Source organism: Brienomyrus brachyistius, chromosome 13 (assembly GCF_023856365.1).
Source record: "Brienomyrus brachyistius isolate T26 chromosome 13, BBRACH_0.4, whole genome shotgun sequence".
In the NCBI taxonomy this organism is placed as follows: Eukaryota; Metazoa; Chordata; class Actinopteri; order Osteoglossiformes; family Mormyridae; genus Brienomyrus; species Brienomyrus brachyistius.
The window spans coordinates 3045234-3071388 of NC_064545.1; the positions used below are offsets into that span (position 1 = coordinate 3045234).

The following is a 26155-nucleotide window of genomic DNA, read 5'->3' on the forward strand; positions in this document are numbered from 1 at the left end:
TGTATAATTACACGACCGTGTGTGAGCCTTCTTGTTGAGTGTGCAACCTCCCCACATTTGCCTTTGTGTATAGTTCCTTATTGTGTTGTACATTAAAGAGCAACTTCGTGAGGAACCATCTCATCTCGTTTTTTGCTGTCACTGCCACGATACCTCGGTCAGCCAAGCATCACAATGGTGTCAGAAGTGGGATGCCAGAAGTGGCCCCACTGGTGCTACTGGAGCAGTTTCTCCTTATCATCCTCTGGCAAGTTCGCTTCAGCCTGGCAGATCTGAGGGTGGTTGTGAAGTGACGAAGCAGAAGAGGAAGCGTTGCTGGGGATAAGACAACCAGGGGTACTGGCTACGCTGTTGCCCGGAAGCCTCCCTCACACCTGCCAGCGGATGAGCTAGGAGCGACACAGCAATGAAGGTGCCGCCCTTTTCTACTGGAGAGCCCTGGACATGTGCAGCATGACCTCAAGCCACTCCTACCAACCTGCGGAACTTCAGCAGAGTCGATGCTGGCAAATGAGCAAGGCAGGCACGGACTCCAGACTCCGACTACTCACAGGTCATCGGGTTCTCTCCTCTTGGCAGCCGCAGTGTGACCCCAGCAGAGAGCACGACCTGCTCTCCTCAGTCATGAGGAGGCATGCTGCAACTGAGAGGTCTGCCTAACTTGGGAGAGCTGCAAGCTGGACGAGCAGCAGAAACAAGACCAACAGGACTGCGAATGGCTGTGGGAGTCAGCAGAGCAAGAGCGGTGGAAGCTGGAGCAGCTGCGTGGCGAAGCTGGCCAGCTGGGAGTAAAAGTGTGACTGCCAGAGAAGTCTTGCCGAGGCAGTGGAGTCGGGCCACGGGATGGCACTGCTCAGTCAGGAGGAGGCGTGTCACGGTTTTGAGGTTCGGCTGGCTCAGGAGCCCTGCGAGCTGCGGGAGGCTGAGGCGTGCTGCACTCTGGAGGCCCAGCTGGTGAAGGGCCTCCATGAGTGCTAGGAGGAGGCCCATTTGGCACGCCTGCGAGAGGCCACCTGAGCCTCTCAGCACAGGAACAGCTGTGAAGGCTGATATTTACTGCCAATAATTCCCTTTCAATTGGTGGCCCATATTGCTTTGCACACCCGCATACTAAACAATTAGAAATATATCTGCTTTGTGGATTTATTTATTAACATTAGCAAAAAGCAACTTTAGAAATGCATTTTGCAAACATTGCCCGGCTAAAATTTGAGGATCTAATTAAATACATCTCAACACAACAAATTTGATTGCTCACATCAAGGCCAGACAGTGAGACGTTTCTGTTCCGATAAAGAAGGAACCTCCCAAACAATCGGTATCGGTGTCACTTTTAGAAATAATCGTCTACCGGTATCTGCCAGAAATATCCTTATCGATCCATTACTAATTTTAATAATATGTTTTTGCTTCTACCTGTAGCTTCTGGGATTCTTCCAGACCACCATGACCCTGCACATGACAAGCATGCATAGAAAACAGATGGATGTATTGGTGGATGGATGAAGGGATGGATAGATAGATTGATGGATGGATTGTTCTATGTTTTTGTTTAATATTACCCTACAGACTCATATAATTTCACCATCTGACTTTAGAGTCTCTGCTTGGTGTAAGTGCTGGTTCTTAACTACTTGTGGTCCTTGCAGCTGGTTGCTGCAGACATTAACAGGTAGATGGTCATCTTACGTAGCCATGGATTGTGGGAAGGACACATTCATAGATAGTTTAGCTGTTGTAGCCTATGTGAAATCTTTCCTATCACCAATGCATTGTGGGAATTGCCACTCAATTACTTTTTACAGTACCTATAATTCAGCCTAAAACTTGATATGACAGTTAACTTCCAGCATGAATCATAATTAACCTCCCACAGTTTAACAAGTTTCCTAGTTCTTAATTTTTCTTGCTTCATACCTCATAATCTCTCTGATAAATATTTTTTCTCCATCCACGTAGGGGTTGCGTGTGAAAATTGAAGATGGAATAGAAGCCACGTGTGTACAGTACTCTGGTGGTTCCCTGAAACTGTGTCCGTCCTTTTATTTATATAATATGGACACCTCTGTGATGACCCTGCGGGGTTGTGTGTGATAGTGCAATAGTTCTCACCGAGCAGGATAAATTTGTTACAGTGGCGCCTGGACAGGGACAGTTGAACGAGCATATTTTCTCTCACACGCAACCCCTATGTCATCACGTTCATCACACAACCGAGGTGGCTAGTCAACAAGCCACCCACATAATTATGACTATTTATTTTATGGTATAGTGAAATCCAGTTATAACAGGCTTCAAGGCACCTGGCAAAACAGTCCATTATTTCCAAAGTCCGATATATGCTGTATGCCCAGAACACAACTACAGGACACCATTTACTCATGCCACACCCCAGCACAGGTACACTTGTGGTATAGATTACTATATTATACATGTAGTAATCCTGCAAATACCTGACCAGAATCATGACTATTAATAATCCCGACTATGTATCTGCACTGGATATCACCGGCACGCCACGCGCCTTGTAGGTGGAGTCTGCATGTCCGTTATAGCCGAACAAAACTACAGCTAAAAGTAACCCTGGGGACCAAGTTGTTTGTCTGTTATATGCGAGTCCGCTATATCCGATGCTTTTTCTGCATGTTCTTAAACGCGCACGGCCAGGACCAGCGGACCTCGTCCGTTATAGACGATATTCAATTATAAGCGAGTCCACTATAATGGGTTTTTACTGTTATGACAAAATGTGAATTCTGTTACTGAAAACTCTGAATGCGAATACAAAATTAAGATAAAAAATTTATATGGAAACTACTTTATCCAAAGCTATGGTATACACAAAAGGAAAAGCTTCCACAGAGCGTAAGAGGAATTCAAACCCATCAACCCTCAATCCTGAGGGAGCAAGGCCGTAGTGTCCCCTTGACACCATTGTAGGATTTGTGATTGTAATAAAACACAATGAAAATGACTGAAATAAACATTATAGTCTTATGTTGCTATCATGGCTTCTCACAAAATTGCAAAGTTTTAATTTAATGTAAGCATTTTTTAGCAGACGTTTTATCCAAAGTGACATACACAAACCAGGTTTAGCTTCTCAAGTAACCACTCAAGAACCCAAATCCCAACCAGAGGGTTTGAATGAGAAAATTTTGTTTCACAGACACAGTGTGCTATCCCACTGAGCCATGCACCACCACCTCAATTATGCATCGCGAAAAGAGTCTAAAACCATTGCTACAATGACCATTTGAGTAATCTGCAGGATGTCGTATGCTGTAAGCAAAAGTCTAGAAATGCATTTAAAATTGTTGATAAAACTTCACTTAAAGCAGTCATCATAATGCATTATAGATATCTTTATAATGCATTATAATGCATTCATAAAGTATTATAAATATGGCTGTAACTGTTTATAATAAGGCATAACACATTATAGCCCTGTTTATTATACATTATGAATGCTCTATGGATCTCCCATCTATAATGCACTATAATGCATTATAATGGTCTCTATAAGATGAATACATTATCATATATAAAGGTACCTATAATGCATTATACATGAGTACTTTAAGTAAAGTGTTACCAAATTGTCATTTTTGTTGTTTTTCTTGTTGCTAATGCTGTTGTTGTGGCATACGGGTAACACTACAAATATGTATCCATAAAGAATTTTTCCATGGCATCAATAAAAAACATGTTATCCTTACCTTATATATTGCATTAGCCATTGACTCCAAAATTCAGTTGTACAGTATAACGGGTCAAACTGTATGCCACTTTGGAGAAAAGTGTCCCTTATGACATCTTTTATTTCCAGCTATCAATCATCCCCAGCTGAGACTGTTTGGATCTAATGAGGGGTAACAGATGGCCATGGCCTGACTAGATGTTTACCACACTATATATTTCCAGCATCGTCAAGCTCATTATACCATGCTTATTGCATTTGTGAAAATAAAAGCCATGTTTAAATTATAGCTCAGACCTTTTTCATTTAAGGATGATCCTCCAGTGACAATCTCAATTGATTGATGCTATTACTTAACGACACCCCTTATGACAACTAGTATGATATAATATTCTTGGTGAGGTGTTCTATTGAAATAGAAAATCATTAAAGAGACAATACATTTTATCTTAGCATGTCATGCCTTACTAAAAGTTTAAAATCCAATTCACTAGTAAATCAGCAGTTTTGCTAGTGCAGAACAGACATTTTGGGGCATTTTTACTTGTTGATATTCAAAATTCAAAAACAGGGTATTGTTCCTTTGGGTGAAACCAGAAATGCTTGTGGTCTTTCCTTTTAAACCATCTGGATCTCAACAGGCAAAGGACCAAATTGAAAAGGCACAAAGCAGAACTGAAGACATGAGTGGGTTTTGACTTTGACACCTAGTGGCATGCAATTCCATGCCTAGGGAGAAAAAGCAATAGGCAACGGACTAATTGTCTGAAAGAATTAATTTCCATAGAAATTGCAGATAACCCAGACCATACTAGAATTCGGTAGTCCATACTTTGATCATGGATTCATTCATCACCGCAGTTGAATGCTACATTTCCATGATATGCATAGACATTGTAGCGAGCTGTGATTTGGCCTAGATGGATGTAGGGCCAAAATCGTCATTTGTTGACACAGGAAGCTATTGCTATATAATGTGTTACAACACACACATGGTAGCCGTGCAGACAGAGTGAATAGACAGGCAGATGAAAAAAGTGAAATGTGCTACAACTGGCTGTAATAGGGTATTATGTGCCCATAGCTTGAGGTACACAGACCCATCTGTAGTGTTCAGCAAACATGAACAGGATCCATAAAACTTGAAGTTCCAGGCCAGGCCAGCCATTTAAATCTGACTTGGAAAAACAGTGTAGCTTCCTTTCAGTTTAATATATGCTTAGTACTTTAATGCACTCAAGTCAGGACAAGATTTTATAAACTTGACGTGTATGGATTGCTGAATATAAATGTTCCACAACTGAAAAGTAAACTAGTAAATTAGTCAAAGTAAAGGTCCTTCAACAGGGAAGCAACAAGTTTAAGTTTTTGAGTAATTTGGCCTGTCATCCCAGGAATACTTATGGTCAGCTCATCCTCTCATTCTCACTCTTTTTCTCACACTCACTCCATTTTACGCACAATCTGTCATCTCTGGTCCACGGAACAAAAAAGAAACAGGGTCTTTTATGCATAGTGAAATGTGAGTGAATTAAGCAAGCTGGCTTTCTGTGGATTTGAGACGAAAATCTACCTGCCTTGCTAGAGATATGGTTTCATATTTTCGGAGTCTGCTAGGACATTTGGTTTTATTTGATCTTTCTTAGGCTCTTTTATCCACAGGTATGTCGGTCACCAAGGTAACAGCCACAGATGCAGATGACCCAGTGTATGGAAACAGTGCCAAGCTGGTTTACAGTATTCTGGAGGGCCAGCCCTATTTCTCAATTGATCCCAACACAGGTCAGTGCCTGCGTGAGACAAACATACCCTAATTAAGTATTTAGATTCAGCTTTTTCTTGCAAGCCTCAAGTTTTCCATATGAGACACCATGAACAGAAAGACAGAAAGTTTTCACTGAAAAGAGACACTGAAACACATCTGTATATCAATGTTAATTTCAGATCAGTGACCTAGAACAATTGTTAAATTTAAAAAGTAATGATTGAATGATAAAATGTATTTATTTGAGTACCAATAGAAAACATAGCGCAAACATGGAAACTCAATTCATTGTACTCCCTACTCACAGGACACAAACACACACACATGCTTGTATTCATATCTGTGCAGGGACCGTCCATTAATTTCTATAGGCAAAACCCTAATCCTACCAATGACAACCTTAACCCCATAAGTAAGCAAATGAAATAGGAGACTTTTGGCATTTTAAGTTTTTTGATTACAAACACTGATTTTTTATTAAAAGTCGTACCCACAACATTAAAATAACAGGTTTTTATTTCATTGTGGGGATACAGAGGTATGTAATTATATCTTTATGGGGACTATCCATTCATTTCTATGGGAAAAACTCAACATGATGACCATAACCCCTACGTAGCCCTAACCATAACCATAATTAATCGAAAAAAAAAAGAGAGTTTTAGCATTTTTGGTTTTTTGATTTTACAGATCTTTGTGGGGATAACAGGTTTGAGGGATCATTTGCTCCCCACAATGTAAAATAAACATAATTCACACACACATGCGCACATACACACACAATCACAAACCATTCAGATATGTCATTTCCTAATATGGGAAGAAACTAATAATATATATATTATACCTACCTGCATAGCAAATACACACACAAACCAATAAATATAATTAAATAGATGAAATAGTGAGAACTCACAGTGCTTTTGGGGAACATGCAATACAAATAACACCAAAGAAAACAACTTCTCTTTTAACACAAGTTCTCTTACCACAACATAATATGCACAATTATTAAGTAACTGCTGATGGATCTTTCATTTGAGGCAGATGTTTTAATTAATGTTAATGAAACAGCCACCAGCTTCTATTTGATGCCTCCAGTAACACAGGAAATTAATCACATATGATTAATGAGCAAATGTCGTGTTCCAGTTCATCACTTAGCTAATGGACAGGAAATGAATGTTTTGTCTTTCTTTCCAGTTTGATAGTCATGGTTTTGCATAAATAGCAGGCAATATTTAAAGATTAGAGTGATAGAATGGATATGCACAGAAGGAAGTCATTCCTCTCTCTTTTCGGTTTTAAAACTGGTTCAGTTTTTATGACAATGATGGTGTGCAAGGAACTGGCTACATTCTCGCCTATTACTTTTTCTTGATTTTGCATCAAAGAAAACTAAATTGGTTATAGTAAGGTATTAGTACTGTGTGTGTGTGTGTGTGTGTGTGTGTGTGTGTGTATACTGCATGCATGCAGTAATGTCATAATGTATACTAGTATATTAAATCATTAGTTTTGTCTCAGTTATCTCTATGTCCAGGAGTTTCTGCTTGTTTGATGAAATAGATTTTTATCTTTACTGTGTACATTTGCAGGCCCCTGCAATATTACACAGGGAGTCTTAAATTTATCTCTGTGACAACACAGTAAATACTCTGCACACTCTGTACACAAGATCATTTGAAAATATCAGAACACAGAACACGCCACAGCCTGAATAACATGGCAGGGTAAGCAAGGTGAGTCAGCAGTGGCGAATTCTGTCCAGTAAATTGACCGAAAGCCTCTAAATAGAAAGACCCGCACTAAAATCTAACCTTCAACCCTGTCTTGTACAGGTGATTGGAAGATGGAGGGATATATACTGTCTTTGCAAGTGTTCTCCTGCAACTGCCTGTAGTAACTTTAATATGATTAATATGTATTAAACGTATTTTAATATTTCATTAGATACTTCAGTACTAATGAAATTATGTAATATACTATTGTCATCTTACACATATTATCATCGTGGTGGTGGTTTTTATATTGGATGAGACATTACACTGGAGTGTAAGAACCTCATTTAATTTCAGCTGTTATTAAAATTGCACTTCATGGGATGGATCGAGAAATGAGGGAAGAATACCTGGTTGTCATTCAAGCCAAGGACATGGGGGGGCACATGGGAGGTTTGTCAGGTACAGCTACAGTCACCGTCACCCTGAGCGACGTCAACGATAACCCACCCAAATTCTCAAAAAGTAAGGTCATTCCCATTTATAAAGATAACAGCATTAATTACTCTACCATACCGAGCCGCTTATCTGGGAGATGAATGACAATGTTTGTTGTGTATAAAAACACATCGGGGGGGAGGGGTGCTCACAATAATATATATTTAATTAATAACATATATTTTTTAATATTTATTATATAATATATGATATTATATTACATATGATGTATGTACTGGTGCAATACATTTTATGGAGTTATAAATGTTCAATTGTTGAAGCTCTTACAGGAAGTAAAGCACCGTACGTTACTGAGATTCTTGTCTGTGGTTCGGTTCCTGACAGGTATATATGAATTTGTTATACCAGAGGATCTTGGCCTGGAGAAGTCTGGAGGGAGAGTGAAGGCAAATGACAGGGATATTGGAGAAAATGCACAATCAGCATACAGCATCATTGATGGAGATGGGAAGGATGTTTTTGAGATAACCACAGATCCTTATACACAAGAGGGAATTCTTCAGCTAAAGAAGGTAAATTCTAAGTTTTGGCACTACCCACATCATAGCACAGATATTGCTGAGCGATGTGGATTCTAGAACATGCAAACACACTTTTTGGTAGTGTATATGATATCAACACGGTTAATCACATATTCACTTTTACTAGGACTATGATGTGTTTATTAGTTTATTTAAATATTTGTAAATATAGAAATGAATTAAGCTACATAACATGAATACAGTGTTCACATTTTTATCATTTCAAAGAGTGGAACTGCATGAGTACACACATTCTAAGAAACATTTTAGCTGGTTCAATGTCTTTTCTAACCCCATTGCGGAACAGAAGACTTCAAGGATTGAAGAATTATTTTAATAAGAATCAGTCAAATTCAGAATATAAAGACATTTAACAAGGAATGAAATAAGCTTCTAAAATGATTTGAAGGAACATCCTACAATAACCTTTTTAAAAATCATGTACAATTTTGTTATTCAGCAGGCACTCTTATCCAGAGCGCCGTACAACCGAAAGCAGAGCAATTAGGGGTTATGGGCCTTGCACAGGGGCCCAACGGTGACATCACTCTGCTTACTCTGATTTGTACCAACGCCCTTCAGATCACAGACACAGCGTCCAAACTCACTGAGCCACATACTGAGCACTTTTGTCCCTTTCAAGCTCTCATTTTGCTATATTATTCTTTTATATATCAGTGCTTGAAATTTTGATTTTTAAATATACTTTGCAGATAACATGATTATAAGCAATACAACCTAGTGTAGAATGTGATAGCAACAACTTATTACTGGAAGCAGTAATGGTGATATTATTTCTCGGACAGTTCTGTGGACAGTTACAGATCACGTTATCTGTTTCTGGAGAAGGTTTAAATATTTCTACATTTGTCATGGTTGACTGCATCTGGAGCTACACTTCCACTTGATCAACCAATGAAAATGTTATTATGTTGAAAGAAACTTCTTTTGATTATCAACACTGGCAAGATTTCCACAGTGAAGGGAATCATTGCAGAACTCATGGGTTTTTTCAGGCCTCATAAAGTCTCAGCTATCATGAATATTCCATAATAACTTTCATAGGAATAAACATTTCTGTGAAATTCAGGACTCTGTACTGTAAGAATCGCTGTAAATAATAATGTGAGTAAATAACAAAAATACTAGCAATTTATTTGTTATTAGACATTATTCCATTTCACAGATTAATCTAGGCCTTCATGCATAATGTTCTGCTCAACTGCATGAATTAGCTACTGTTCTAAACATAGAATTAAAACAGGATGAAACCTTGGTATAGATTGAGTATCATTTCAATCCAGAGTTCCAAAATAGGCTGCATTTTCCATCATGCCATAATGCGCATTGTCACAGACCAGAGTAAGGTCTGCTACATGGGTAAAGAAATTGTAGAAATTTGTTGAACCAGTCCCCAGGCTTTCTTTCTTTGAACCTATAGCCATCACTCACACTGTCTTGTATCATAAACAGATAATTATTTGGAGGAGGAAAAAAAGAAAAAAAAGTCATATATGAACGTAACAAATGGAGGGCATTTACTGTCTACTGACTTTCTGTAATCCATCTGACACCAATTGTCCCAAACAGTAAGCTTAAAATGCAACATTTTGGAGAGCCTGCAGCAAACATCTGTAAACTCTTATCAAATATTTGGAGCAAATTATGAAAGATCCTCAAAGTTAAAAACGTTGATATAAACTAGGTTGCAGAGGCACAGTTAGAAGTTTTTTTTCAGGGTGCAAATCCTTTTATCTTTAACTACTCAGGCCGCTGTGGGGCTGTGAATGGTTGTGCTGCTGTTCTCCTAGCAGACCAAATCCATCTTTGATGTTCCCTAGTATGCCTTCTGCGTACTCATTCATATGCCAATACATTGAACATGTAAAAACTTCATGTAACTATATTCAAGGGAGTTAAATACTGTGAAAAAGTTCTCCTTGCATAACAGGAGGACACAAAGCAAGTACACGATGAGCCCAGGCATCCTAATGAAAATCTTTGGATCCGTGCAGGTCAAGGGCTGTTCACGTTGAACTTGTTATGAACGGTATGTTATGAAACAGGCTCTGCAGTTCATCCCAGTGTGGGTGATTGGGAGAAGTGCTGGAATGTCATGAATGCTAATTAGACAAGATGGACATAATGAGACCCTTGTAGTATTTATAGGTCTACCTGGAACAATGGCTGTTCAGAGTGACACATTGCAGAGAAACATGAGGGGAGAGAACTAAGGCTGCAAATAGATAAAATTAAACTAAAAAAAACATTCAAGCACAATTTCTAAGAAAAAAAAATCTAAGAGGATTTCATGCAGGTGAAGAAGTGTGGAAGTTATACAGTGATAGAAAAGAAATCAAGTTAATTAAATGTAACCTTATTGTAAGGTTGGACTGGAATTTTTGTGAAGCACCACTATTTATTGATCATTTAAGATTGAGTCCAGCCCTGAGCTATTCACAAAGATTTCAGATTGGAGCCAGAATAACTTGAATTGAGTCATTAGTCATGGTGCCATTTAGTATGCATATTACTTTTTGGCCCTCTGGTTGAATCCATGTACACACATAATACACACACACACACACACACACATATATATATATATATATATATATATGTGTGTGTGTGTGTGTGTGTGTGTGTGTGTGTGTGTGTGTGTGTATGTATATAAAACACTTGTTGATGTCTATTGCCCATAAAAATAAAATCATTGTATATATTACTAATATGACATACCAACTAACTAGTGCACAGACAAACTGAAACAGATATTGTAGTTTACAAAAGCAATATAGAGATCATTTGTATATTAGCAAAAAAAGTGAAAGAATGTCAGTGTGTGTTAATAAGCTCCCAAGTTACTTGACACATTTTGGAGGATTTAAAACAAAACATTAAAATTGCTATTGATAACAAACATTCTAAAATACTGAGAAGTTTCACAATGATTCAAGTGAAACTAAAAGGAACCCTTTTTTACAAAAAATGAAATATTAATAAATGGCACTGTGTGTTAATTTCACAATTTTCAGACTCAGAACTGGGTTGCCAATACTTGGGGTGGTCTGTGGCTCACCAGGTTAGGTTTATGTTCCTATAATTAAGAGGCTACCGATTTGAGTCCCGTGATTCAATTAATAGTCATATTGCAGTAACACTACCCCGACGCCCCCCAGACCTTCACACCTTTGTGTTTGTGTGTTTTAAAAACGAAGATATGGTATGTAAATTTCACTATACTTGTCCCAATTCCAGATGAAGGGTTTTCATGAATTATGTGTACTTCACTAATCTTTTCACTCCTGATAAGCATTCAAGAGGAGGACCAGATTGAACACTCAACATGATTCTGTAATCACCATGCTTGATTATATAGATGTATAAAGTATGTTCATCATCAGTGAATATATCACCTTCTCTCTCCTTTTTTCTGCTTTTGTTTTTATTTAATTATTTTTTTAAAAATCTGCGCTTCTTTTTACAATTAATAACTTTTCATCATCACTCAAAAACAGCCCTTGGACTTCGAGAGCAAAAAATCCTACACTCTGAAGGTTGAGGCGACCAACATTATAATGGACCCTCGATTTAGTAGTGGAGGACCTTTCAGAGATACAGCCACGGTGAAGATTACAGTGGAGGACTCAGATGAACCACCTGTATTCTCGTCAGCTGGTTATCTTCTGCAGGTCCATGAGAATGCTTCCGTTAACACAATCCTTGGGCAGGTGTTTGCCCATGACCCAGATTCCTCTGATAGCTCTATCAGGTGAGACATGACTTTTCACCTATAAATACAGAAAATCCCAGTAATACATACAGCTCCTTACCAGGTCTATATAACATATACCATTACAATGGTGAGTAATTTGCGGCAGTAGTAATCATACACAGGCCTTCTCATACACAAACAAAAATGTAAGATCGTGTTTTCATTAAAAGAAAAGATGCATTTTAAAAATTCATAGGCATAAAAAAACATGCAGATGGACTGGCATCCTGTCCAGGATGTACCCCAGCCTTGTGCCCTGTGATGGGCTGACATCCTGTCCAGGGTGTACCCCAGCCTTGTGCCCTGTGATGGGCTGGCATTCTGTCCAGGGTATACCCCAGCCTTGTGCCCTGTGATGGGCTGGCATCCTGTCCAGGGTGTACCCCAGCCTTGTGCCCTGTGATGGGCTGGCATCCTGTCCAGGGTGTACCCCAGCCTTGTGCCCTGTGATGGGCTGGCATCCTGTCCAGGGTGTACCCCAGCCTTGTGCTCTGTGATTGGCTGGCATCCTGTCCAGGGTGTACCCTAGCCTTGTGCCCTGTGATGGGCTGGCATCCTGTCCAGGGTGTAACCCAGCCTTGTGCCCTGTGTTGCCTTGGATATGTTCCAGCCCCCATTGCCCTGCCCTGACCCTGACTACGATAATCAGACATAATATAATTCAGGAGACAAAAGAAAATATACTGTGAGTGACTCATCTATAATTGCATCCCTGTTATTTGACTTGCATTAAGAAATATCATCAGGGCACCTTTAGTGAAGGTTATACAGACAATTTTCCTTTTCACTTTGGCATTTCATGAACTCTCCAGTGACTTGCTGTGGTTCAGGGGCATTACTAAACAGACTTGATATAATACAGATGACTGAGTGCAGTAAGAAATACAGGATATCGATGTGCCAGTTTGTTCTGGTTACACAGCCTCAGTATTTTCCCAATAATTGCTGCTGATCTTCTTCACCCTTATGACTTACATCGTTCTTGAGATGTGCCATGCCAGAAACATCTGCTTTTTGTTCTCTTAAGATAATAAAGTATTTCAAAACACACAACATGCAATTAAATCAGGCAAAAAGTAATAATATATATGCACATTTTTTATAAATTGGCTAAAAGTTTGATTAAAGAAAAAAAAATTAATTTCATGGACATGAGGCTTTATTTCCAACACTGAAAGACTATTAAAATTATTAAATTAATTTCAGTAAAAACAACTGAACATGTGGAGTATATTCTGAACTATGAATAACAATAATAAATAAACTTGAAGCCTACAAAAAGGACCCAAGAGGTTTACAGGATAATGTTCTGTGACACACATTTGACACAGGCTGAACTTTCATTTGTATGCCATTCATTTTGTAAAAGTGATAAACAGCTAGACACCTCAAACAGAAGACAGAAATTCCCTTGGTAGAATTCCTCATAATCTTGAGTCATTTTTCCAATAAAATAATAGGGAAAGCTAGTGAAATTTCTTAGGGTGACACTGATAAGAGAACTTTCTTTTCAAATAAAAAGAAAATGAACATTTTCTTTGTAATGCATTGTATTGTATTCTTATAACAACTCTGACTCTCAAACCTCTTTGCAAAAAGCAATATCCTTAAAATGCATCCTTAAGCATATTCGTGGATAAGGTGCATTCGTAACTTAAATATCCTTAAATATTCTTTCTTGTATATTCTCTTTTCCACCTACTAATCATTAAAGTTGCTTACATGGATGTTAAAAGAATGTTTAGCGGATGCTAATGATGTTTTTTCCGAAGTACAGATGTTAATGATGTTATTCCACTGACCACTTAATCATTAAGAATATGATTGTGACTCCAGCAATGTACTAATCACTGAGTATAATTGTAGACTAATGGTGCAACTTCAATCAAATTAATTTTCTGGTTGGTCTAAGATTTCTATAATGTGCCAGATATACAGTACACTGTCTCAATTTATTGACTCATATCACATCTGTCTCTGAATGAAGGCTTACATGTTTTATGGCTTCCTGGATCTTTATTTCAACGTTATTCACAGAGTGGCACAATGTTATATAAAGGTGCAAGAAGCCTTTTGTCACGATAGAAAGGACGAAGGACTTGAGGGCAGGCATGTTGACGAATTAGAAACGGGTTTTCATTGAACAGGGAGGGTGTCAGAGTTCGCGGTGAAGGCGGGTAAGCGCACGGGCAGGCAAGTGAGCAGGAAGCAGGCAAGGAACCGCAAGTCGGGGAAAACTGGGGATTTATTAAAGGATCCGGACGGGCAGGATAGAAGAACAGCTCGAAGACTCACTAACATCAATGACGGACTAGAAACTAAGGCAAGACATGTACTGAAATAGACGAGACTGGGCGAAAATAAGTGGACACAGCTGGGCAAGATCAGGAAAGCATACGTGGGTAATCAGGGGGCGTGGCACACACGAGGATCGGACGAGCCGGGCGTCACAGAGGGTAAACAGGTTCATGGGGGATCAGAAACGGGGAACTACAACAAGCAGGAGAAAAATATATAACATTTAATAAAATAAAAAATATAACCAATCATTACAAACAATTGCAGACACAAGACTGCATACTATGAATTCCTACTGTATATCACTTATGATTTCCTTTTTTGTAGAATACGCTTTGCATATTATTCAGTTATCTGTCATAGTTGTAAAATATAAACCTTTGTTTCTGGCAACTAGAAGGTTGTTTTCACATTTATTTATCCATCAATTTATTTATCTCTAGGCCACTTTTCCATTCTTTAGTGATTTATCTTTTTTGTAATCCTGATTTTCTTCTATGTTGATATTTGTCCAATGAGAAGGTAAGACATGTAATGCGGTCATCTATTTTTCCTATAATCTATAAGTACACTTCTTGCTCATTACTGAATGTTCATATATTTGAATAATTTTGTCACTTGCGAAACAATGGACTCGAGTGCGAGGGTAAAGTTAACAAAAAAACTGAAAAATACCTAACCAAATAGGACCACAAGATGTCAAAATGGGACGACTGGTATAGGGAACGACACAGGCAACAGGAAAGTAGAAGTTAATAACCGGACTGGGGCTGACGAGACAAACAGGTGCTTAAATACAAAGACTACCAAGGGACAACAAACAAGCATGGCTCATCAGGGCCATGACAGGGAGGAGGCAGCAGGGTCAGGCAGACATGATGGGCAGGTCATTACATATAGTCTATGGAATATACAGAGATTGTATAAGTTTGAGGAGATGCAATGTATATGTTCCCAGAAATATTTTTGGTTTAGAGAAAAAAAACTGCAGGTATTCAGCATGTGAGTACAGTTATTTATTTACGAATGATACCATTAGAAAATGTTGCTACTTTTTTGAGTTTGAAAATCATTTATCGTCACAAAGAAAGTTAATAAAACTACCAAGCCAGAATTAAATATTCTCATTCTCCTGGAACCAGCTCCCTAGTGACTCCTGCTGTCTGCTTAATGTCTTGAGAGAGATATCCATTCGTGACAATACACTGATTAGTTTACAGCTTCTGTTCTATTTCTAAACTGTCATGGATGATGTTTCCACATTTGGAACATTCTGAGCTGTGGTAATTAGTCATGTGTTTAATTTAATTTTTGTTTTATTTTTTTCTCTATACCAGAAGCTGTACAGTATAAGCTCTTTGCCTATTCTGTGTAAATCAGACTGAGATGAGATACTTGTTCTTATGATTAAAATGTAAACTGTATGCCTTTTCCCAGCAATTTCAAGTTCAAATTATTTGTTCTACATGAAACATGAGAAAAAAGAAAACATTTGCCCAATTTAAAATAATACACTGTGAGCAGATTAGTATCTTTGCTTACGATGTGTGGCAGAATAACCCTACACTATATATGCTGAATTCTGCATTGCATAAATCCTTTATGCTTCATTATGAGATGAGAAGGAACACTTCATAGAAGCACATTTACAGGAAAGGCAAAATGATGGCTTGAGGAAGGTGCATTTAAAATTTACTAGCCTTATTCTATCGAAATTGGCATGAGTAATATTGTATTTAGGCAGTCAAAAGCCTATATTATTTACAAAGACAAAGTTAGTCATTGGTTGCTCAGAACTTTAATAACTGTGGGCTAAACCTTATGAAAAGTGAATGTTGGGGTGGGGTGGGGTGGAGGAACTTTGGGAATCATTTTTAATTGAATAGTGAAGTGAATGCACAATTTACAATCACTGTTGACAAGACTGTTTATTTGGCAGATACTTAATTGATCGTCACACAGACCTTGAAAGGCAATTCAACATAAACACTGACAATGGAAAGATAATGCTGGCCAAACCACTGGACAGGGAGATGGACATGTGGCATAACATCACTGTGACAGCAACAGAAGTCAGTAAGTATGCTTTTTAAGTTGTTTTTCTTTTTTTTCTTAAATGTATTCCAATGGTTTCAAGCTAAAGCATTGTTTGAATGCATCCGTGCTTCTGGGAATTAGTGTTTGGATTCACATTCCAAACTGCTACTTTATCCCCTGAGCAGTAATTGAGTTGAACAGATCAGTAGTTCAATTTGTATCGCAAAAACATAAAAAGAAAGTGCATTAAGATTTCTGCAATAAACAAATACTCACATTCATAGAATATTATACAATCATGCAAGTGTTCAAAGGAGATAAAATAACCTTTGGGATCAAGGGAACTGAAATACTTGGGGAAAAAGTCTTTGAAGCATATTATAGAAAATGAAAATATGCAAAAGTCTATTTAATATGCCTTGTATGGTCGACTGTACTAGGGAATAAAGCTTAAACAAATTATTTCATTTTTGTTTGTTTCATTTTTAGAAGTATTAATGTTAGAAGGTTTAGAAAGACAAGCACATTACTGTTCAAATCAAAGATTTAAATATTGTCTTATGCAATTAAAGGAAAACAGAGCCCTTAGACTATTGAATAATTCTTCCGCACTGCATCGAAAGAGAAAAGATTCCTGGCACCACAGCACCACATTCAGCACATTGCAGGAGTGCTAAGAAAATAGAAATATAACAAAAAAATTAAACATAAATAAATAAGTAGACGTTAATTCATATTTGTTAGGTAATCAATGATCATGATAATTATAAATGAAGTTATTGTTGGTAATGAATTAATTAAAATGTTCTTTGAAATACGAGTGATGTGCAAAAGGACTGCTGGGGCACCAACCTGTACCTCCTTGAGTTGCAGTCAGACAGTGTGGATTTTTTGAAAGCTCTGGAGAAATCAAAGAATATGATTGTGACCATACACTATGTGGGATTTGGTCCTGTGGAGCACGAAGATCATTTTATTGTCTATCACTATATGCACCAGGCAAACTGGAGAGGGTCCAAGTGGTCCTTGACTGAAGCATTGAGTTGTTTAAATAATAGCCTTTCGATCGTTTTTATGATATGTTAAAATCTGTAATCCACAGGGGCTGTGGGTCACACATCATGTGTACTGATACTTTCTGAATGCTCAAAGAAAGGGTCAATGTGTGTTGAAAAATTCTACATTCTTTGGATGTTCTTTGGACATTCAAGCAGACATTCTTTGAGCACCCTTGGGTTCATCCTATCCAGACCATGCTTGGGTTGAACTTCCATAGTTCTATACTTACTTGGTTCAGAGGGATACAAAGTCGATGGGGAGAAGTGGGGCTTCAAATTTTAGAGGTACTTTCTTCTATAGCATAGGGGACAGAAGATGAAGCAGGGGAGAGATGGGCTGTAGTGAGGAAAGGGTGAAGAAATAGGAGGATGGCGAGTGAGTGAGGGGCTGAAACTCATTCATTTGCCACCCTGGGTCTAGAGGTGCAGTGGTAGGGTTCAGTGGCACGTTGGTGTTAAATACAGTCTACCATTCTACATCTTGACTTTCCCCATCGTGGTTCCGGTATATTGCCATAAGAAATCTGCGCTGATGACAATGGCTGACTAATCTTTTAACCGGCTGCCAAAGTGGTTTTTCCCCTTGGATGCAGGTGCAAAGAGTAATGTTTGTAAACAAAAAATCTGTCTATACACTAGGGATGCACATCTCCATCACTGAAGGCCGATGCAGTACACATTACAATGCATTGCTACTAATCCGATATTTTCAAAATACATATGAAGCAATGGTAAACACTTTACTTGAGGGGGCACAAATCACTTAGTAACCCAGTTACTACTCAACTACAAATCAGGAGCAAAGTAACTGCATGGTACACAAATTGTTATTACCAATTAATGATGAACAAACATGGGGAAAGTACATAACTAACGATTAGTTTCTGGTTAATTAATACATTAAGTAAGAGTGTACTACTACATTATTTGTACCTCTTGAGAAGTGTTACTGAAGCAACTACTAATGCGATACAATATGATTCACCCCTATTGCGATTCAGTGCAATTCAACATGATTTGATTCAAGACAATGAAATTCAACATGCAAGACTTAGCGAGAGAGAGAGAGAATTGGCCACTGACAGCAGTGGAGAACTAAAGATGAGAGAGCATGATTGAGAAACAGTTTAGATAATGGGAAAATTATTGATCAAAAATTATTGGCCACATTTCTAAATAGTAAAGGCATAGAGCCTCTGTCACGCCACGTGAATACGGGTAAGGCAGGTGGGCAGGAAGGACCAGGCAGGAAGGCGGTAAACGGGGCAAACGAGGGTTTAATTGGGATACGGGCAGGACGGAAACGCAGGCATAGACAAACGGCAGGTAACGTCAATGACAGACATGGAAACAGGGGAGACCAGGACTTAAATACATTAAAGCAGGGCAACATAATCAGACGGGGCTGGAAACAAATCGGGGAAGCACACGTGGGTAATCAGGGGGCGTGGCACACATGAGGAGCGGACGGGTCAGGCATCACAGCCTCTACTAGTAATTACAAATTAATAGATCAGATTCTACCAATACACAGATATTAGAAACAATGCGTTCCAAGTTCATTACAAATATTATCGGGTGAAAACTATTTTAATCAGGGCAATTGCATTGTGATTTTTTTTGCCAGCACACCGATGAAAATTTGTGAATCCCTAGTATGTACCACTCAGCCTCCATGAAACCTTTTTCTTGTTATAAAAACATACATATCTCATTATAACAAGATAATGTTTACATAAAACAAGCTTTTCTCACCATAATGAGAGATACATATCTTGTTATAATGAGCAACTGGGCTTTGTTTATTTTTTGTCATGGTGGCAGCAATACATTGTTGTACATGCCTAAGATTTGATATTTTGTTTGTTTGTTTTAACCCATTTTCATTTTTTTTTCAGAAATGTCTTTGGATAATATGAGCAGATAATACAACCATGTTGAATAATCAACAGAATTTTTTCTCACTGCAACTATGAACCCGTTCCAGGAAACTAATTCATTCATATATGTATTTGTTTGTATGTTCACTCAATCATTCATTAATTTATTCCATTGTGTTTCAGGAAACCACAGTCAGATCTCTAGAACTACTGTGACCATTAAAGTTTTAGACATCAATGACAATGCACCTCAGTTTGCCAAAGAGAAGGAGGTGTTTCTCTGTGAAAATGGAAATCCTGGTCAGGTGAGGATATCATGCTTGATCTTCATTTCACCTACTCAAGCATATTTACTCATCATAAATTATAGCTTGTCAATTTAACAGAAAACCACATTTTTGGTTGAAACAAAAGAAAAGGAAACGTAGTGGGAAAAAATTGTGAAATGCAATAATATTACTAGTCATTCAGAAATGCATCTTGCTAGCCCCTTTTGGTGTTTTTAAAAGCTTTTTCTACTTGTGTATTGATTATATCCATCACTCCGGATAAGAATGTTCATTTTGTGATTAAAAATATTATTTAAAATTAAAATATCTGTCTTTTGTTACAAAGGGTATGTGTTATCTGTCTGAGAATTTCTAGGACAAAACATTTTTTATTTTTTTTGTTAGTTATATATGTGTGATCTTAGTAGTATTATATACACTACTCAAAAACATTTAAGGAACACTTTTTAATAAAAAAAACTTTTAACAAGTCTATTAAACTATTAAAAATAAGTTTCAGCTGCTTTGGTGTTGATAATGAAATTATCAACAGGTGAACTAGAGGGCCAACAATGAGACGACCCCCAAAACAGGAATGGTTTAACAGGTGGAGGCCACTGGCATTTTTCCCTCATCTTTTCTGACGGTTTTTTCACTAGTTTTGCATTTGGCGACGGTCAGTGTCACTACTTGTAGCATGAGGCGATACCTGGACCCTACAGAGGTTGCACAGGTAGTCCAACTCCTCTAGGATGGCGCATCAATACGTGCCATTGCCAGAAGGTTTGCTGTGTCTCCCAGCACAGTCTCAAGGGCATGGAGACAGGCAGATACTCAGTAAGACATGGACAGGGCCGTAGAAGGTCCTTAAACAATCAGCAGGACCAGTATCTGCTCCTTTGTGGAAGGAGGAACAGGATGAACACTGCTGGAGCCCTACAAAATGACCTCCAGCAGGCCACTGGTGTAAATGTTTCTGATTGTTTGGTCAGAGACAGACTTCTTGAGGGTGGCTTGAGGGCCCAACGTCCTCTAGTGGGCCCTGTGCTCACTGCCCAGCACCATGGAGCTCGATTGGCATTTGCCATAGAATACCAGAATTTGCAGGTCTGCCACTGGCACCCTGTGCTTTTCACAGATGAGAGCAGGTTCACCCTGAGCACATGTGACAGACATGAAAGGGTCTGGAGAAGCCATGGAGAACGTTATGTTGCCTTCAGCATTGTTCAGCATGACCGATTTGGTGGTGGGTCAGTGATGGTCTGGGGAGGCATATCCATGGAGGGACGCACAGACCTCTACAGGCTAGACAACGGCACCTTAACTGCCATTAGGTATCAGGATGAAATCCTTGAACCCATTGTCAGACCCTATGCTAGTGCAGTGGGTCCTGGGTTCCTCCTGGTGCCTGACAATGCCCGGCCTCATGTGGTGAGAGCATGTAGGCAGTTCCTGCCCTAAATCCAATAGAACACCTCTGGCACATTATGTTTCATCCATCCGATGCCACCAGGTTGCACCTCAGACTGTCCGGAAGCTCAGTGATACCCTGGTCCAGATATGAGAGGAGGTCCCCAGGACACCATCCGTGGTCTCATTATGAGTTACTGTAATGAAATTTTGGCAAAATGGACATAATTTTTTACTTTGATTTTTGGATTGTCTGAATTCATTTCCATCAAACGATGTGGCATCCTTTCGTTCCTAGCACATTACCCAGTCTACATCAGTATAGATATCCAGCATGATTTTTTTCCCTATTGATACCTGATGTGTTTTCGAAGTGTTCCTTTAATTTTTTTGAGCAGTGTATTTTTATCATTATATTGTTGCTTGTATAGTACTGTTAAAACATCACAGTTATGGAAAACAATAAAACATATATATGTTATTCTTGTGTTTCTCCACAGGTGATAGAGACGGTCAGTGCCATTGACAAAGATGACCCAATTAATGGACACATTTTCATTTATAGACTGGCTTCAAACAATCCAAATTTTACAATAAAAAACAATATAGGTAAATTGTGGCTGTTCCATCAGCATGCATTGTGATATTTATATTAGCATTACATTTTACCAGGTATATCAAAGGACACACAGTAGGTCATTTCGCTTGATGTATAGAAAGGCATAATTTCAGTGCAGCAGATGGTACTCAATGTGTTTGCTAAATCCCATAATTGGAAGGCCAAATTAATGTTTTTTTCCTCTATTAACACATGCTAGAGATTTTGTCCACAGCCTGACGGTGCATTATAATTTCTAAGGAGCTCTCAGCAAAAAAAAAAAAAAATCTTAATTTGGCTCCTTAATCTGCTATAAAAGCCAAAGGGAAGTGACTACTTGGCTGAAAACATGTACTTGTTTTATTGGAATCGGACTGTTAACCCACATTATTTCCTCTTTCCACCCAAGTCAATTTGAGAAAGATGTAAAAATTTATAACTTTCATTTAAAAACGTTTTGCATGAGACACTTCTTGGGTAAGTGTATGGGTAAGAGTTTAATGCTAGAGAACATAATTGCACTTAAGTCTGCCTGCGAGTTGTAACAGAGTTTGTCATATTGTTTACGAGCAAACATATTTATCCTTACAGTAGTTAATCCACTGTTATTGCTATTGTCTATCCCATTTCTCATTTGCTGTATGGAATGCTTGGGGGTTATAATGCCCTTGATAATCATTAATTCAAGATAAAGCTTCATGTCATAAAACTCTTAAAACAATGCAATTGGGAAGCAAATTATAATATCAGTGGCTTCCTGTAATCTCGCTGGAAACACGTCTAAAGCTTATGAACATGCTGTGAATATTAATGTGGGATGATATCAACAACTAATCTTCAAAGCTTATGCAGCAAGTGTGCAGGTCTTGATTTGAAGGGGAAAAGTATCTGACAGTTGAGGTTGGTTTAAGCAGATATATTATTCATTGTGCTTGTCTTTGTTGCAAGGCAAAGGTAATAAGTTCTGATATCATGAAATCCTTGTACTGTCATGCTCCTTAGCAAAGGGTCAGGGCTGAGACATCTAGGGATTATGGAACCTGTTTCAAAGTCCCACGGAGCAGTGTGTGTCTGACAGGCAGTTAACTCAATTAACAGATGGAGAGCCCTAAACACTTGCTCCTCTGAAGGTTGGCTCACAATATTTCCCTGCATTAAAATATTTTATCCTAAAAATAACACTTACTTCACCTGTGATGGGTTGGTGCCCCATGCTGGGTTATTCCCTGCTTTACACTTGTAGATTCCGGGACAGGTTCCGGACCTCCTGTGACCCTGAATAGGACAAGGTGTTATAGAAAATGTATGGCACTTGACCAGGGGAACTTCAATGCAAAACCTAGAGTTCAGAACGTGATGGTGGTGAAACAAAGAAGTTTACATAAGAAAGCTATCCTGTGTTGACACCAGCTGAAGTGGTCATGCTTAACTGTCACATAGTTATAATAACAATTTAATTATTTATCGTTATAAAAGAGTTCTGAGTTTCCACAAACCCAGGTATATACTGTTCTTAGATTCTGGATTTAAAGTTACATAAAATTACAATCAGCAAACTGAATAACCTTATATAACATTACATTATTATTATGAGATGTATTAGTTGTGAGCTATTTAATCCCTCAATATGGCAAGTATCATTCTATCAAACAACTAAGATGTGATATATATAATGCCTGTTTCAATTAATTTCACAGTATGACATTAAATGTGCTAATTTATCCATTTTTTGTAGTCAAAGTCCTTACCAATTTTCTAACATATTTTCCACTGTTCCACCTGACATACTTACCATACAGAAACTGATCTATACCAATGGAGGATTATAGAAAATATTTTCATTTTGTCAGACTTATGGGATTACACCTGCAGTCTGCAGTCTTGAAGATGGCACATTTAAACTTTGTTTCAAACTACTGTTACTGTTAAAAAATGTTGTAACGTAATATATAGTTTTCAGTAGACTATTTACTGGATCAAGTGTTTTGGAAGCCATAATTTGCTGTATCACTGTGCTGTATCGTCTGTTTCAGACAATTTTTTTTTTATCTTACTTTTTCAGACAATTCCATAAACATTCTAACAAAGCACAACACTTTCCAGCGGCAAAAACAAGAAATGTACCTCCTGCCCATTATCATAAATGACAATGGAAACCCTCCAATGAGCAGCACTAACACACTTACTATCCGAGTGTGTAGCTGCAGCAAGGATGGTGCCATCCAGTCCTGCAACGTGGAGGCCTTTGTGCTGCCTATTCGACTAAGCATGGGAGCCTTGATTGCTATTCTTCTCTGTGTGATCTTATTTTTAGGTATGTCCCTATAAATAATTTTCCCTAAATGTGATATATTTATATTTATATATATATTTCAAGAAAGATTTATATAAGTTTATATATGACACACATGACAATTTGTCCACATAATTACAGCGTAATGGTTTTCCAATGGAATCTAACCCTCTTGCTGTTGTTTTGATATGCAGTCATAGTTGTTCTTTACGTGACACTCCGTAGCCATAAAAATGAAACACTGATTGTTAAAGATGAAGATGATGTCAGAGAGAACATTATCCGATATGATGACGAGGGTGGCGGTGAAGAAGACACAGAGGCCTTTGACATTGCTACTCTGCAGAATCCTGATGGGATCATCAGCTATTTGCCAAGAAAGGACATCAAACCAGACCTGCAGTTCATTCCCCGGCAGGGTCAAGACTCTGATTCCAATGGTGTCGAGATTGATGCATTCATCAGCACGCGGCTTCGTGAGGCAGACAATGACCCTACAGCTCCCCCTTATGACTCCATCCAGGTCTATGGATACGAAGGGAGGGGCTCTATTGTTGGCTCATTAAGCTCCTTGGAAACAGCTTCTGCAGACTCAGAACAAAATTACGACTACCTCAGAGAGTGGGGTCCGCACTTCAGAATACTGGAAGAGCTCTACTTGATGTCAGACAATGAAAAAGACACTTGACTTGGGATCTGTGGAATCAGTTTTGTTTATGTAGTTGCTGTACCAGATTTAACAGGATAAGAAACATAAAAGGAAAAAAATATACATTCTAATGCTTTGTGAAAAGTATCACATTGATAATCTTAAAAATCCAATACATTTTAATATTAAAGCAAACTGAATGTGTTGTAGGAGGTTTATGATTCTTGTGGTTTGTAAATTTAGAATCTGTGGAGTGTCTAGAATCAATGTTCATTATGGCCGCCAAAAGTTTGGGGATCTAGATGCTTCTTAATCAGGTGGAGGATAGATATGGGCAGTGTGGAGGTACTGAACAGTGTGAGTTTCACAGGAGAACCTAACGAACATTTTTTTTAAATAAATTCAACAATATAACAAGCAAAAAAGAGCAAAATCTCAATTTTATTGAAATACATATGATATAAAGAATAATAATGATGCTGGATTTAATAAATGTAATGTAAGGTATAATTTCATATTGTAATAAGCAGCATATTTGTTAAATAAACTGGAAAAGCTGTTTGGCTTTCTTTATAGAACAGTTTGAATTCATCTATTATGAGTGTGTTTTGCACATGAAAAATTGTTGCCTATATTGAGTAAATATAACTATTATCAGTATAAAGGAAAAAATGAGGCCTTTTTTGTAAAAAATCAAGTTACCTTTTCTCTTGAGAAAAAACATCATAGTAGTAATTTGTTTTTTTTCCTGCTGACTTAAATAGACTGGCTGTTTCTTTTAATCTGATTGAAGCTGCAAATGATTAGAGTTACATGCGGTAATATTAATTAAGCACAAAATGTGTAATATGGTTCTGTTATAAGAAACCTGGACATTCAATAAGTAATGCATGAAACATGTGGTAAATAATTGAATATGTAACGATACAATCCGATACATACTTATTGGCCTGTATTATAGTAAACAAATGACATGTAAATTTCCTCTTTGCTTTTATTAGGTTTTGTTTTTCTAACATACATGAAATACTGAAGCTGTATGTAAACTCACTTTACACTTTACATTCTAGTAATTCTTACAGTTGCATTAGACCTTTACATATGTCCCTGATTTTTTGTGTTTAACCTAAAAATTAGTATTATTAATGAAAGAGTCTATGTATTGCAATTATATATGTGTACTGTTTCTTATTTTGTAAAATATATTTTTTATAAAAACAGCATATGATGTTTCTGTTTAACTTAGATGTAATTTGGCAAATACACTGAAACTGCCTTACAGAATATGAATTGCTTCTCAGCCATTTGGCTAAAAGTGGACCACATATTAAATAGATTTTTGGAAGAGGGAACCGGAAGAGAGGGGGTTTTCCCTATCCATGGCATGCATCCACCCAGTATTGTAGTGTCACCGGGAATGGTGCACCTCTTTTTTGGGGAGTGGTGTGTGCCCGAGCAAGTTAGGCCTAGAGGCCTGAGTGGAAGATCCCAAGTTTGAATTCCATGCTCAGCAGAAGAGTTCCATTGCTGTTAGGCCCTTAACGCCCTGAAAAATCAGGGATAAATGACTAACCCTATGCTCTGACTCCAAGATTTGCTCTCTCTCCTGTATATTCACCAATCAGACATAGCATTAAAACCACCCATCAAAGTATGTACTTC

General features: G+C 38.0%; 2 protein-coding genes and 1 pseudogene across 3 annotated transcripts in view; all 3 read left to right on the forward strand.

The window, feature by feature from the left end:
* LOC125706765 (cadherin-8-like) overlaps positions 1-5652 on the forward strand; it is a 44567-nt gene extending 38915 nt beyond the window's left edge. The window contains exons 4-5 of the mRNA XM_048973586.1: positions 5363-5482; positions 5645-5652. Of these exons, the coding sequence (XP_048829543.1) occupies positions 5363-5482; positions 5645-5652 (128 nt within the window). The remainder of the gene's footprint in view (positions 1-5362; positions 5483-5644) is intronic.
* A 1917-nt stretch (positions 5653-7569) lies between these two features.
* LOC125705816 (cadherin-8-like) lies at positions 7570-24587 on the forward strand. Of its 2 annotated transcripts, none has more exons than XM_048972098.1 (6): positions 7570-7711; positions 8030-8217; positions 11745-11998; positions 16239-16375; positions 19458-19579; positions 21454-21626. In XM_048972098.1, exons 1-6 carry the CDS (start codon positions 7570-7572, stop codon positions 21595-21597), a joined length of 987 nt encoding a protein of 328 aa, XP_048828055.1. In that variant the 3' UTR covers positions 21598-21626. The 2 variants fall into 2 exon arrangements, with proteins under 2 accessions (XP_048828055.1, XP_048828054.1); XM_048972097.1 differs by lacking the exons at positions 7570-7711; positions 11745-11998 and adding exons at positions 23614-23865; positions 24039-24587 and having other exon boundaries at positions 8080-8217; positions 21454-21562.
* Positions 24588-25782: 1195 nt separating this feature from the next.
* LOC125706921 (U2 spliceosomal RNA) lies at positions 25783-25924 on the forward strand (annotated as a pseudogene).
* Positions 25925-26155: the final 231 nt, after the last annotated feature.

What these genes read in the sequence shown, in the direction of transcription:
- LOC125705816 (XM_048972097.1), top strand. Translation starts at nt 16,306, where the DNA reads ATGCTGGCCAAACCACTGGACAGGGAGATGGACATGTGGCATAACATC. An exon ending in AAAATGGAAATCCTGGTCAG is followed by an intron (nt 19,580 to 21,453) that starts GTGAGGATATCA and finishes GTTTCTCCACAG; the next exon opens with GTGATAGAGACGGTCAGTGC. An exon ending in TACAATAAAAAACAATATAG is followed by an intron (nt 21,563 to 23,613) that starts GTAAATTGTGGC and finishes TTACTTTTTCAG; the next exon opens with ACAATTCCATAAACATTCTA.